We start from the raw sequence: 12,539 nt of genomic DNA, 5'->3' as shown, positions 1-12,539 counted from the left end.
ATCTGCGTTTGGCTCAGGGGATGATCCTGGCGCTCCAGGATCAAGTGGCACATCAGGCTCCCTGCAGGGAGCCTGCTTCTCCCTCTGCCTGTGTCTCTGCCTCTCTCTCTGTGTGTCTCTCATGAATAAATAAATAAAATCTTTTAAAAAATTAAAAGCTTTATAGGGGGAATGCCTGGGTGGCTCAGCGGTTGAGCATCTGCCTTTGGCTCAGGGCATGATCCCTGTCTCAGGATTGAGTCCCACATTAGGTTCCCTGTGAGGAACCTGCTTCTCTCTCTGCTGTGTCTCTGCCTCTTTCTGTGTCTCTCATGAATAAATAAATAAAATATTTTTTTTAAAAAAAGGCTTTATGGGGGGCGCCTAGCTGACTCTGTCAGTAGAGCATGTGGCTCCTGGTCTTGGGGTCGTGAGTTCAGGTTCCATGTTGGGCATAGAGTTTACTTAAAAATAAAAACAGTTTAAAAAGATAAAAGCTTTATAGGTTTGCTTTCACGTATATGTATTTACTATATTTAGAATTGATTTGTCAATATGGTTTGAGGTAGGAATCCACTGAAATTTTTCCCTTGTATTGTCCTAGCTGATTTACTGAAAAGTCTGTTGTTTCTCCATTGATCTAAGTGCCAGCTCTTTTATGTATGAGATGTCCATATTTGTTCATTCATTCCACAAATACTTAGTAAGCACCAGCTTTATGCCAAGCAGTGTGTATGGGTCTGTTTCTGGGCTCTGTGTTCTGTTGACTTGGTCTGTTTATTACCCCATATGCCAATACCCAGTGGCTTAATTATAATGGTTCTTTGGTACGTGTTGATACCTAGTAGCACAAGTACGTCTTGATACCTAGTAGCACAAGTCCTTCCACTTTGTTCTTTAAAAAAAAAAAAAAAAGTGGGATCCCTGGGTGGCGCAGGGGTTTGGTGCCTGCCTTTGGCCCAGGGCGCGATCCTGGAGACCCGGGATCGAATCCCACGTCGGGCTCCCGGTGCATGGAGCCTGCTTCTCCCTCTGCCTATGTCTCTGCCTCTCTCTCTCTCTCTCTGTGTAACTATCATAAATAAAAAATAAAAAAAAGTGACTTGCGGGATGCATGGGTGGCTTAGCGTTTGAGCGTCTGTCTTTGGCTCAGGGCGTGATCCCGGGGTTCTGGGATCGAGTCCCACATCAGGCTCTCTGCGAGAAGCCTGCTTCTCCCTCTGCCTATGTCTCTGCCTCTTTCTCTCTGTATGTCTCTCATGAATAAACAAATAAAATCTTTAAATAAAAATATAAGTAAAAAGTGACTTGCTATTTGCCTTTTGTAATTTTTTTAAAGATTTTATTTATTTATTTGACAGAGAGAGCGAGCACGCGTGTGCATGGAGCAGCAGAGGGAGAAGGGAGAAGGGGGCTCCCGGCTGATTCTGGTGGCTCAACTGGAGGACTCTGGATCATGACCAGAGAGGAAGGCAGATGCTTAACCGACTAAGCCACCCAGGCGCCATGCCTTTTGAACTTCTATATAAATTTTAGAACTCATCAAATACTATAAACAAATCTGCTGAGATTTTGGTTGTAATTTTATTGAATCTTTATATCATCTTAGGGAAAATTGATATTTTGAGAATATTTAGTCTTTGAATCCATGAACATGGCATATCTCCGTTTATTTAGGACTTTTTATTTTACTTTTTATTTACTTTTTAAAACATTTTATTTATTTATTCATGAGAGACACAGAGAGAAAGAGGCAGAGAAATAGGCAGAGGGAGAAGCAGGCTCCGTGCAGGGAGCCTGATGTGCAACTTGATCCTGGGACTCCAGGATTACGCCCCGGGCCCAAGGCAGGCGCTAAGCTGCTGAGCCACAGTGAATTGGCAGGGAAGTTCGGTTGATTGGACCTTAGAAATAAAGGTATCACTGTCATTTTAAGATGAATAAAGTGGGTTTGGAGAGAGAAGACAGAATTTTATGCGAGTTGAGGACCCATGATTATGTAACATTCTCCCAAGAAGGGGTCCCTTTTTTACTTATTTTTTTACTAGTCTTTTATTTTTTTAAGATTTTATTTATTTATTCATGAGAGAGAGAGAGAGAGAGAGAGAGAGAGGCAGAGACACAGGCAGAGGGAGAAGTAGGCTCCACGCAAGGAGTCCGACGTGGGACTCAATCGCGGGTCCCCAGGATCAGGCTCTGGGCTGAAGGCAGTGCTAAACCAATGAGCCACCCTGGCTGCGCCATAAGGAGAAATTTATAAAACTTTAGACTGACAGTCAAAATCTCAACTATTCATCAACAGTTGAATGGATAAACTGGTATACTTTACAATAAAGTATATGGCCTCTGCCTGTGTCTCTGCCTCTCTCTGTGTGTCTCTCATGAATAAACAAAAGAAATCTTTAAAAAAAATCTTAAAAAATAATAAAAATAAAAATAAAATTTTATACTTAGATTTATTTGCATATAGAAATGTTATGCATTTTTAAAAAATTAATCATATATCCAAGGTATCTGTAAATCTTTTTCTGCTATTTGTTGTTTCTATTAGCTCTCACTCTTAGGGCTTTGTTTCCTTGCATGTTTTGTGATTTTTGGCTGTGTGGTCACATTTCTTGGAACTTTGTGGCCTGGGATGAAGATAGGTTCTTAGAGCAAGATTTGTTTTTACTTCATAAAAGGGGCAGCTTTTGAAATGGGCTTTGTCCTTGTTGAATGTAGTAGATGAGGAATGCAAAATTAAGGGTGGCTTCTGTCTTGAGCAACTGGGTGAATGGTAGTGAGGATGGGAACACTGGGAAAGAAGAGCATAGGAGAAATAAGGTGGTGGATGCAGTCAAGATTATGGAGTACCTATAATGAAGGGGATAGGCAATGGATTGAAATGGAAGTCAAAGAGGGTGGAATTAAGGATTACATTTAGTTTCGCAGCCTGAGTGGATTTTGGTGTCATTAACAAAAATAGTAAAAGAGAAGTCTGGAAGTGAAGTTAAATTTGAATGCCTTTGGGCTCTCTATAAGTTGTTAGATCCAGTTGAATTTGAAGTGCCGCTAGGATTCACAAGTGGGGCTGGCTGAGAAGCTGTTGGAATTGTGAATCTGGAGCTCAGAGCAGAAAGCAAGATGGAGTGAGTCTGGGCAGGTATCTATGTAGAAGGGATAATCAAAGCTCTGTCCGCAACATTGCTGTGAGGGTAAAAGGCTTAATATAGAAAAAGCAATTTAGTATTTGGGGCCATGTCTTGCTGCTTTCACTATGACTGTGTTCTATAGAACAGTATCCATCTTTTATTCTTACATTCCTCCTTATATTAAGTGAGGATTAAACAAGAGTCAGGTAGTGCCTGCAGCCAGACCTCTGGGTTCCTAGTCAATTTTCCAGCTGTGTAACCTTGGACAAATTACTTAACCTCCCTGGGGGCAAAATGAGGTTAATAATAGTATGGAGTTTAAGAAGTTGTGGTAAGGATCACAAAATAGCATACAATGCCTGACTTAGGGTAAACAATGTTAGGTATGTATTGAAAATGCTTTATGGGGTCCCTGGGTGGCCTCAGCGGTTTAGCGCCTGCCTTTGGCCCAGGGCATGATCCTGGAGTCTCAGGATCAAGTCCCACATCAGGCTCCCTGCATGGAGTCTGCTTCTGCCTCTGCCTGTCTCTGCCTTTCTTTCTCTCTCTGTGTCACTCATGAATAAATAAATGAAATCTTAAAAAAAAAAAATGCTTTTTATAAACTAGAAAGGTATTGGTAGCTAGAAAAGAAAAGCAGAGGGTCATCTTAGAAGACCTACCTTTAAGAGATGGGAGGAAGAGAAGAGGTTTTTAAAAAGGGAAAGATGAAAAAAAAATTTAAAAAAAGGGGGGGGAGATGAATCAGAATGTTAGGATAACATTCTGGAAATTACCATGTCAAGGAAGTTTCAATGGGGAGGGTACGATCAGAATTGTTGGTGTGATGGTGATTTATAAAAGATTTCATATTTCAATTATTGTTAGTCACCCTTTTTCCTCAAACTCTTAGAGCCATTTGGCCCATAACTATATATTGTTTTATTTAGAATTAAAAAGAATGAAGAGTTTGTAAAGCACTTCACAGTTTACAAAGAGATTCAACATCTCATCCAATTCTCGTGATCCCTGTGAGGTAGAAGTTGTTCCTGTTTAGTAAATGAGAAAATTGAGGCTCACTAGATAGACTTACCTAAGCAACAGAGCTTGAGTTGCAGTCAGGGTCTTCTGATACTGAATCTTATTTGATAATCTTATGTGCCTAATTAGACTGTAAATTTCCTGAGGCCTTAATCTAATCAGTGGGTCCCCCCCCCCCCTCCCCTCACCTTTACAGCACCTAGCTCAGTGCTAGGCTGATACAGGTGTTCAGAGTAGACTGGGTGAAGATTGGCCACGGTCAGGAATAACGCGTCCTTTCTCCCCTCTGCCCTCTAGCGCCCTCACAAAGCCAATGCCGAGGAGATGACCAAGTACCACAGTGATGACTACATTAAATTCTTGCGCTCCATCCGCCCAGATAACATGTCCGAGTACAGTAAGCAGATGCAGAGATGTAAGTCCATTCTGTTCCCTCCTTACTCTCGAGGCCCCAGTCAGGTCTGCCTTTGATTTTTATTTTTTTTAAAGATTTTATTTATTTATTTGTGAGAGAGCGAGTGAGTGAGCATGAGCTGTCAGGAGGGACAGAGGCAGAAGGAGAAGCAGACTCCGCTGAGCAGGGAACTGGATGCAGGCTTACTCCCAGGACCCTGAGATCATGACCTGAGCCAAAGGCAGACACTTGACCAATTGAGCCACCCAGGTGCCCCTGGATCTACCTTTGAATTGTAGAAGTCTACCCTGTCTTCCCTAGTATCTCCTATTCAGCTGACGCTTAATTTCCCCTGCCTCTCAAGGATGCCAGAGTGCTGCTTTTTTCTCAAGTCTGGTTTTCCTTGTATCTTGATTATAAGGAATAGAGTTTGATCTTTGTCTAGTTAGATTCACAATACTATGCCAAGGAAACTGTAAATGTTGTTATGGAAAAAGCACTGACCTGGTAGAGAGACATAGGAGATAGAAGCCCCAGCTCTGACACTTAACTGACCAGGCAAGTCACTTTCCCTCAGATTTTTATAAAATGGACTGGGTGTCATCCCACACAAGTTTAACTGTTCTCATTTTTGTGAGTGTTAATTGAAAATTGAGTGGCCACTTAGACTCTAGATGATGTGATTTTTTTTTTAAAGATTTATTTATTTATTCATTCAGAGAGAGCGAAGAGAGAGGCAGAGACACAGGCAGAGGGAGAAACAGGCTCCATGCAGAAAGCCCGATGTGGGACTCGATCCTGGGTCTCGATCCTGGGTCTCCAGGATCACACCCGAGGCTGCAGGCGGCGCTAAACCGCTGCACCACCGGGGCTGCCGATGATGTGATCTTTGAGTTGAGGTGATTTTGCTCCTGCTTCCTGAGACTTGAAGCTCAGAACAGGTGGCATCTCAGAAGCTACACTCGGTTCATAGGAATCATGGGGATTGTTTCAGCTAAGGGAGAAAATGTGTTGAAATTTGGGAGAAAAACTATTATCTGACTTCTCCCTTGTGTTATATTAAAATTTTCTCTCAGCACCTGATATCTCATATAATAAAACAATGAAGCAACATTGTCCAGAGAAGTTTTTTTTCCAGAAGTTTTAATTAGCTTATAACAGCTTATTTTGAAATATCAGCAAATCTTTTTTTTTTTTTTTCACATAACAACACTTTATTGAACTTGTAATATCAGCAAATCTGTGGCACTTGTTGCTACTGGCCACAAGGTAGTCTGATTCCCAAGGCAGAAAGTTTATTTGTTACAATAATTGTTTAGTTGTAATGATTACAGAGCCACAGAGACTTTTTTTTAAAGCATCAAGCTTCTTTACCACCTACAACAATACTGTCCCCTCTTTTTTTTTTTTAAGATTTTATTTATTTATTCATGAGAGACACAGAGAGAGAAGGAGAGGCAGAGACACAGGCAGAGGGAGAATCAGGCTCCATGCAGGGAGCCTGATGTGGGACTCGATCCCCAGACCCAGGATTATGCCCCAAGCTGAAGGCAGACACTTAACCGCTGAGCCACCCAGGCATCCCAGTACTGTCCCCTCTAAGTGCAGTATTTGCTCTTTGAATTGACAAGATCTTATTTGCTTTCAAGATGAGACAAATTCCTTCCTTTGCTCTGGATGGCTTTAGGGCTTCTCATAACCTATTTAGGCCACTGATCAGGCTCCATTGTCAGCAGAGAGGATTCTCATTAGAGAAGGAGCTTGGTGTTAAAGAGAGAAAATGAGCTTTGATGTCGTGGTTTGAATTCTTTAGCTCTACTACTTAGCTGCTGTGTGTTCTTAAGCAAGCACCTAGCCTCTCTGAGCCTATTTTCTTTTCTTTATTTAGTTTTTAAAGATTTTTTTATTTAAGAGAGAGTGTGCTTATGTAGGGGTAGAGGCAGAGGGAGATGGAGAGTGAATCTCATGCAGACTGTGCTGCTGAGCCCAGAGCCCGATACAGGGCCTGATCTCATGATCCTGAGATCATGACACAAGCCCAAACCAAGAGCCAGGTGCTAAACTGACTGTACCGTCCAGGCACACTTGTTTTCTTTTCTTTAAAAGAAAGACAGGGGCACATGGGTGGGTGGCTCAGTCATTTAAGTGTCTGTCTTTGGCTTAGGTCCCTGAGTTGGGCTCCAGCCCTGAGTTGGGCTTCTTGCTCAGTGGAGAGTCTGCTTGTCCTTCTCCGTCTCCCTCTGCCCCCTACCTCACACATGCTCTCTCTCAATTAAATAAATAAAATCTTAAAAAAAAAAAAAAAAAAAAAAAGGAAGGGACACTTGGGTGGTTCAGTGGTTGAGCATCTGCCTCTGGGTCAGTGTGTGATCCCAGGGTCCTGGGATCCAGTTCCTCATCAGGTTCCCCATGGGGAACTTGCTTCTCCCTTTGCCTATGTCTCTGTCTCTCTCTCTGTGTCTCTCATGAATAAATAAATAAAATCCTGAAAAAAAAAAAAAGAAAGACAGTAATGACTTTTTCATAGTGGAGGTTGGGGGGATAGAAGTGAGAGCACTGACTGTCAATGAATAGTAACTTTTGCTGTGATGACATATTACTTTCATTATTTTCAAATCTGTCAAAGCAGACATAAAATATTAGGCCCTGAGGAATGCCCAGGTTTGGGTCTGGCTCCCAGTTTGCTCCAGTTTTCCGGAAACTAGCATTCTAAGGTTGTGTATTAAAAGATTAGGTCTGGGGACGGCTGGGTGGCTCAGCGGTTGGGCGTCTGCCTTCAGCTCAGCGCATGATCCTGGAGTCCCGGGATCGAGTCCCACATTGGGCTCCCTACAAGGAGCCTGCTTCTCCCTCTGCCTGTGTCTCTGCCTCTCTGTGTGTGTCTCTCATGAATAAATAAATAAAATCGAGTCCCTCCCACAAATAAGTAAGTAGATAGATAGATCGATCGATCGATCGATTTGGGGGGCACCTGGGTGGCTCAGTGGGTTAAATGTCTGCCTTTAGCTCAGGTCATGATCCTGGAGTCCTGGGATCAAGCTTCACGTCAGGGTCCCTGCTTAGTGGGGAATCTGCTTCTCTCTCTCCCTCTGCCCCTCCCCCTGCTCTTTCTCTCTCTCTTGCTTGCTCTCTCTCAAATAAATAAAATCTTTTAAAAAAAAATTAGGTCTGGGATTTTCTCTCATTGAAGATGGATTTGGAAGGATGAAACTCTCTAAGGACTTTAAGGCACCTTACTGACTTGATCCATAGGGTTATAGAAAGATGTCATTTAGTGAAGTGCTATATAACCAGGGGTATCTACAGAGACAATAACAGGGATGTGAGAGCCAAGCTCTTTTATTATATTACCAATATCTAACCTAGGAAGTTATATGTGTAATAAGACTAAAAGTAAGTTAGGCTTCCTTGCTCTTGGCTAGAATGTAATAGACATTTTGTGGTCATTTTGAGACCTTGAGAATCTTGATCAGAAGTTCTGACCTAGGATGTTTGGGTGGCTTAGTGGTTGAGCATCTGCCTTTGGCTCAGGTCATGATCCCAGGGTCCTGGGATTGAGTCCTACATTGGGCTCCCCGCGGGGAGCCTGCTTCTCCCTCTGCCTATTATCTCAGTCTCTCTCTCTCTCTCTCATGAATAAAGAAATAAAATCTTAAAAAAAAAAAGTTCTGACCTAATATTTTAATTAGTTAAAATGGGACCATGATGTACAGTGAGCTCCCTGACAGCCTGGCTTGATCTGCCCATTTGCACTTGGTTTCCTATCAGCCAGCCTTTGCCTGCCAGGGAGCTCATGGCCTGTTGGGCTCAGGCCTTCTTAAAAATAGTAATAAATAAATAAAATGGGTTCAAACATCAATAAATGCAGTTTTGGGTTTTTTGGCCAGATAGTTTATCAGAATGTGAAACATGGTGGAAAAATGATAAAGGGGAATTATGGTGGTAGAATTTAGAGATATTGTCGTCTATTTTATAGATACATAAACTGAAGTGAAATGACTTTCCCAGAATCACCCAGCAAGGCAGTGGTAGAATGGAGAATGGAATGTTTCCACAGAAAAGTATAAAAAGTAATAGAATGAACATCCAACTACCCACTCCCAGCCTAATAAAGAAAACATTACCAATATAGTTGAAGCCCCCTTGGTCGCCTCCCCTTGATCACACACCCTTCTCTCTTACCCTCCACTCCCCGCCCCCCATTATAGCACCACAGTGTACAAGCCCTCTCCTGAAGTCCCTGTTAATCCCATGCATCTCTTTCTGCAGTGTGCTTTTTACCGCCTTCCCCATCTCCCTCTGCTCTCCCATCTCTCACCCACTGTTGCTCCCTTCGTTCTAACTCCAGCCTAAGAGTAAGAAACGTATTTGTAGTGGGAAGAGAGAAACCCATAGAAAAGTCCTCCCTAATTTCACAGATGAGCACAAGTGAGGGTCTTCAGTCCCTTCCCCCCTTTCCATCTCCAGTCACACAGCTTGTTGAGCTGAGAATAATGGGCTGGCTCTTTGAGCCACGTGTTGGTTTGGGGCTGAAGGAAAATATTTTTTTCTCTTATCTAAACCATTTCCTGGCCCACCTGGCTGGCGAACTGAGAGTACGAACTCTCAGTCTGAGAGTCATGAGTTCCAGCCTCATGTTGGGTATAGAGCTTACTTAAAAATAATAATAAAGGGACGCCTGGGTGGCTCAGCAGTTTAGCGCCTGCCTTCGGCCCAGGGAATGATCCTGGAATCCCAGGATCGAGTCCCACGTCAGTCTCCCTGCATGGAGCCTGCTTCTCCCTCTGCCTGTGTCTCTGCCTCTTTCTTTCTCTCTTTCTCTCTGTGTCTCTCATGAATAAATAAATAAAATATTTAAAATAATAATAATAATAATAATAATAATAATAATAATAATAAAACATAAATAAAACAACCATTTCCTCCCATGGTGGCTCCACATCCCAGATGGGAGTATAAGCAAAACTCTGGAAACCTAGGCAGGCCAAACCCAATGAAGGAGGAAGCAGCTGGAAGGGGCAGTCGGTTGCCAGTGGATAAGGATCCTGGCCCCAGGGACCAAAGTTCTTATTGACACAGCCTCCCAGTGCACAACTGGGGAGTGAGGGTGATAGCTACGGACTACTGCTCACCCCCTTCTGCAGGCCGCACTTCCCCAGAGCGCTTGTCTTGGCAGGGAGCCCTCTCAGTCTAGGCCAGTGCCAGAGTGGGTAGCGTGTGTAGTTACTGCAGACTGAGCTTCAGCCCTCTCAGTGGGTTACCGCAGTCTGAGCTGGGCTCTGCTACCCTCCTCCTAGGGCTCCTCCTTGTTCTCCGTGGGGAACCCCAGTTGACAGCAAGTGCAATAGGAAGGCCAGAGCAAGGGATAAGGGTCTAGCCTACCCTGCCTGTAATTTCCTGTGTATCATTCATGTCTCAATAGTTTCCTTTTTTTGGTTGTTTTCTTAAAGATTTTGTTTATGTGAGAGAGACTGCTTGAGAGTGGACTGAGGGGGAGAGAGAGGGAGAGAATCTTGAGCAGCCTCTGTGCTGAGCCTCAGAGCCTCATCTGGCTCTGAGGTGAAACCAAGAGTCGGATGCTCAACTGACTGAGCCCCCCAGGCACCCCTCATAGCTTCCTTTTCTAGGAGAGGAGACTCGGAGCCCTGAGGTTCCTCCCTAGCTCTGTGACTCTACAGCCCTCAGGTGTGCTTCCTTTCCTGCCTCTCAGCTTCTCAGTTCATTTGCATCACTGTTTGCATGTGTTTCCTCATTATGTGTTAGTTTGGACTTTTGCCCCTTTAGGCCGGAAATAACTTGACTCCAGTTGTCACTTGGGTGTAGTAGCAAGAGCCCTGGACTGTGGGAGTCGAGACACCTGGACTCTCATTCTGGCTCTGCCACTGCCTCCTTATATAACTATGGGCAGGTCGCTTAATTCTCTGGATCTGTTTGTTCCTCTGGACAGTGGGGTTGATGTGTCTTGTCCAACTCATGGGGTTGTGATGAGGATCAAATGAGATTGTATATGAAATTATTGGGGAGAAGGCCTGAGTATATTTTCATGGGCTTTTAGGGCAGGCAGACCAATGTTTAAGATCGCCTCTGCTATTTATTAGGAGTTCACGTCTCTGAGCTGGTTTCCCCATTTATAAAATAGGACCAAATTGCCTTAGAAGGTCGTGCGAGGTATCTAAAGCCTTTAGCACAGTGTCTGGCACATTGTTAAGCATTCAGTGGATGATAGTTATATAGGTCTCAGTTTTTCTCTGCCTTGTTAGTCAGCTGGAGTGAGATCTGAACCAACCCAGGAATAAGTAGCTCAATTTTCTCCCTCGAGGAAAGAGCTAACATTTTCCAAGTACTTACTTGCTGTATTCTTCCCCAGTAAGACTTCTGTTAATCTTCTCAACATTTAGGTGAGGCAGATATCATGGTTGCTACTTAAAGGTAATGAGCCAAAGCTCTGAGAAGTTAAATGACTTGATCCAGTCACAGAATCAGTAAGTAGGGCAGCCCTGGTGGTTCAGCGGTTTAGTGCTGCCTTTGGCCCAGGATGTGACCCTGGAGACCCGGGATTGAGTCCCACATCGGGCTCCCTTCATGGAGCCTGCTTCTCCCTCTGCCTGTGTCTCTGTCCCTCTCTCTGTGTCTCTTATGAATAAATAAATAAAGTCTTTAAAAAAAAAAAAAAAAAGAATCAGTAAGTAGAGCCTGAACTAGACCAAGCCTTATGAATCCAAATTCTGTGGATTCCCCCCGCCCTATAGGCTCATATGTGTAAACAAAAACTAAAGGAATTGTGGAAACTAACCTTTCCCTTATGTCTTTCAAGTCAACGTCGGTGAGGACTGTCCAGTATTTGATGGCCTGTTTGAATTCTGTCAGTTATCTACTGGTGGCTCTGTGGGTAAGGAATATACCTCCCTCCTCACGGGCTGTGCTGGGTTGTACTAGTGAGGCCTGCCTTTTAGGCCGCTGTCCCAGTGGGGTTGATCTGGGACCCTTTAAACGGTCCTATGAGTTTTTACCTTACGTCTTTTAAAATATCCTTCTGGTTCAGTCCCAGCCTAGGTTTAGTCTCTGACATGGTACTGACAGGTGTCCTTGATTGTCCTTTCCTACCAAGAGATCTTAAATACTGGAATTCCCTGCGGACCTCATGGGGTTGTGGAGATGCTGTACATAGAAGCAATTTGCAGACTGCAAAGTGCTATGAAAATGGGAAGTGTCACCATCTGTGTCTTACAAAAGACCATAGTAATTACCTTTAGAGGTCAGAAATAGTCCCCACATATCTCCCACTTCCATTATTAACTTCTAGATTACCTCTATGATTACTCTAAACCCTTTCTTAACAAATATTTATTTTCCTATGATCCTTATTTCCTCTCCTCTCCCCTTTGGCTCCCAATATAATCTCAGAGAACAAAGATGTGCACAGAAAAAAGTTGCCCACAATCACACTGTCCACAGATAATCGTTATTACCATTTAGGTGTTTATATATCCATTCTTTTTTCTGTGTGTATATATGTGGATTAAACATATACATCTGTATTTTGCAAAAATGTGTCACATGTGTATAGTTTTGTGTCTGCATCTTTTACTTAATAAATCTTTAAAATTTCTTTAGTTCTAGTAGACTATAGCATGATTTCTAGTGGCTACATGATTATTCCATGTTATGGACCAACTTTAGTTGATATAATCAGTCCCCTCTTGTTGGATCACTTGACTTGTTCCATGTTTTTATTGCTGTTAGAATTACACTGCCACAAATGCACCTGATTACACAAGTGTCTATTTCTCTAGCTTCTGGGGCCAGTTTGTACTTGGAGCTTCTGATACCTTCAGTCAGTATCTTCATCATTTTTTGACCATGAACCCCAGTAATAAATACATTTACACGCAGTTGAGGTTCTGCATGCACATTCTTGCTCAGAAGCCAGTTTCACAGAAGAGCATTTACCTTTACTGTTATTTTATCCTAGTCTGTTTTGTTTAGTACACACATACTAATCATGACCCATTAAA

The 12,539-nt window shown here is 43.0% G+C and overlaps 1 protein-coding gene across 2 annotated transcripts in view; it reads left to right on the top strand.

Annotated features, from left to right (window-relative positions):
* The window catches only part of HDAC1 (histone deacetylase 1), a 35,131-nt gene that overhangs the window by 16,279 nt on the left and 6,313 nt on the right, over positions 1 to 12,539 (top strand). For both annotated transcript variants that reach the window (XM_072827256.1, XM_072827257.1), the window contains exons 3-4: positions 4,428 to 4,545; positions 11,339 to 11,413. In XM_072827256.1, coding sequence (XP_072683357.1) covers positions 4,428 to 4,545; positions 11,339 to 11,413 — 193 coding nt within the window. The remainder of the gene's footprint in view (positions 1 to 4,427; positions 4,546 to 11,338; positions 11,414 to 12,539) is intronic.

Source organism: Canis lupus, chromosome 5 (genome assembly GCF_048164855.1).
Source record: "Canis lupus baileyi chromosome 5, mCanLup2.hap1, whole genome shotgun sequence".
Classification (NCBI taxonomy): Eukaryota; Metazoa; Chordata; class Mammalia; order Carnivora; family Canidae; genus Canis; species Canis lupus.
Note: the sequence above shows the minus strand (reverse complement) of the source record. Positions and strands in the feature narration are given on the sequence as shown.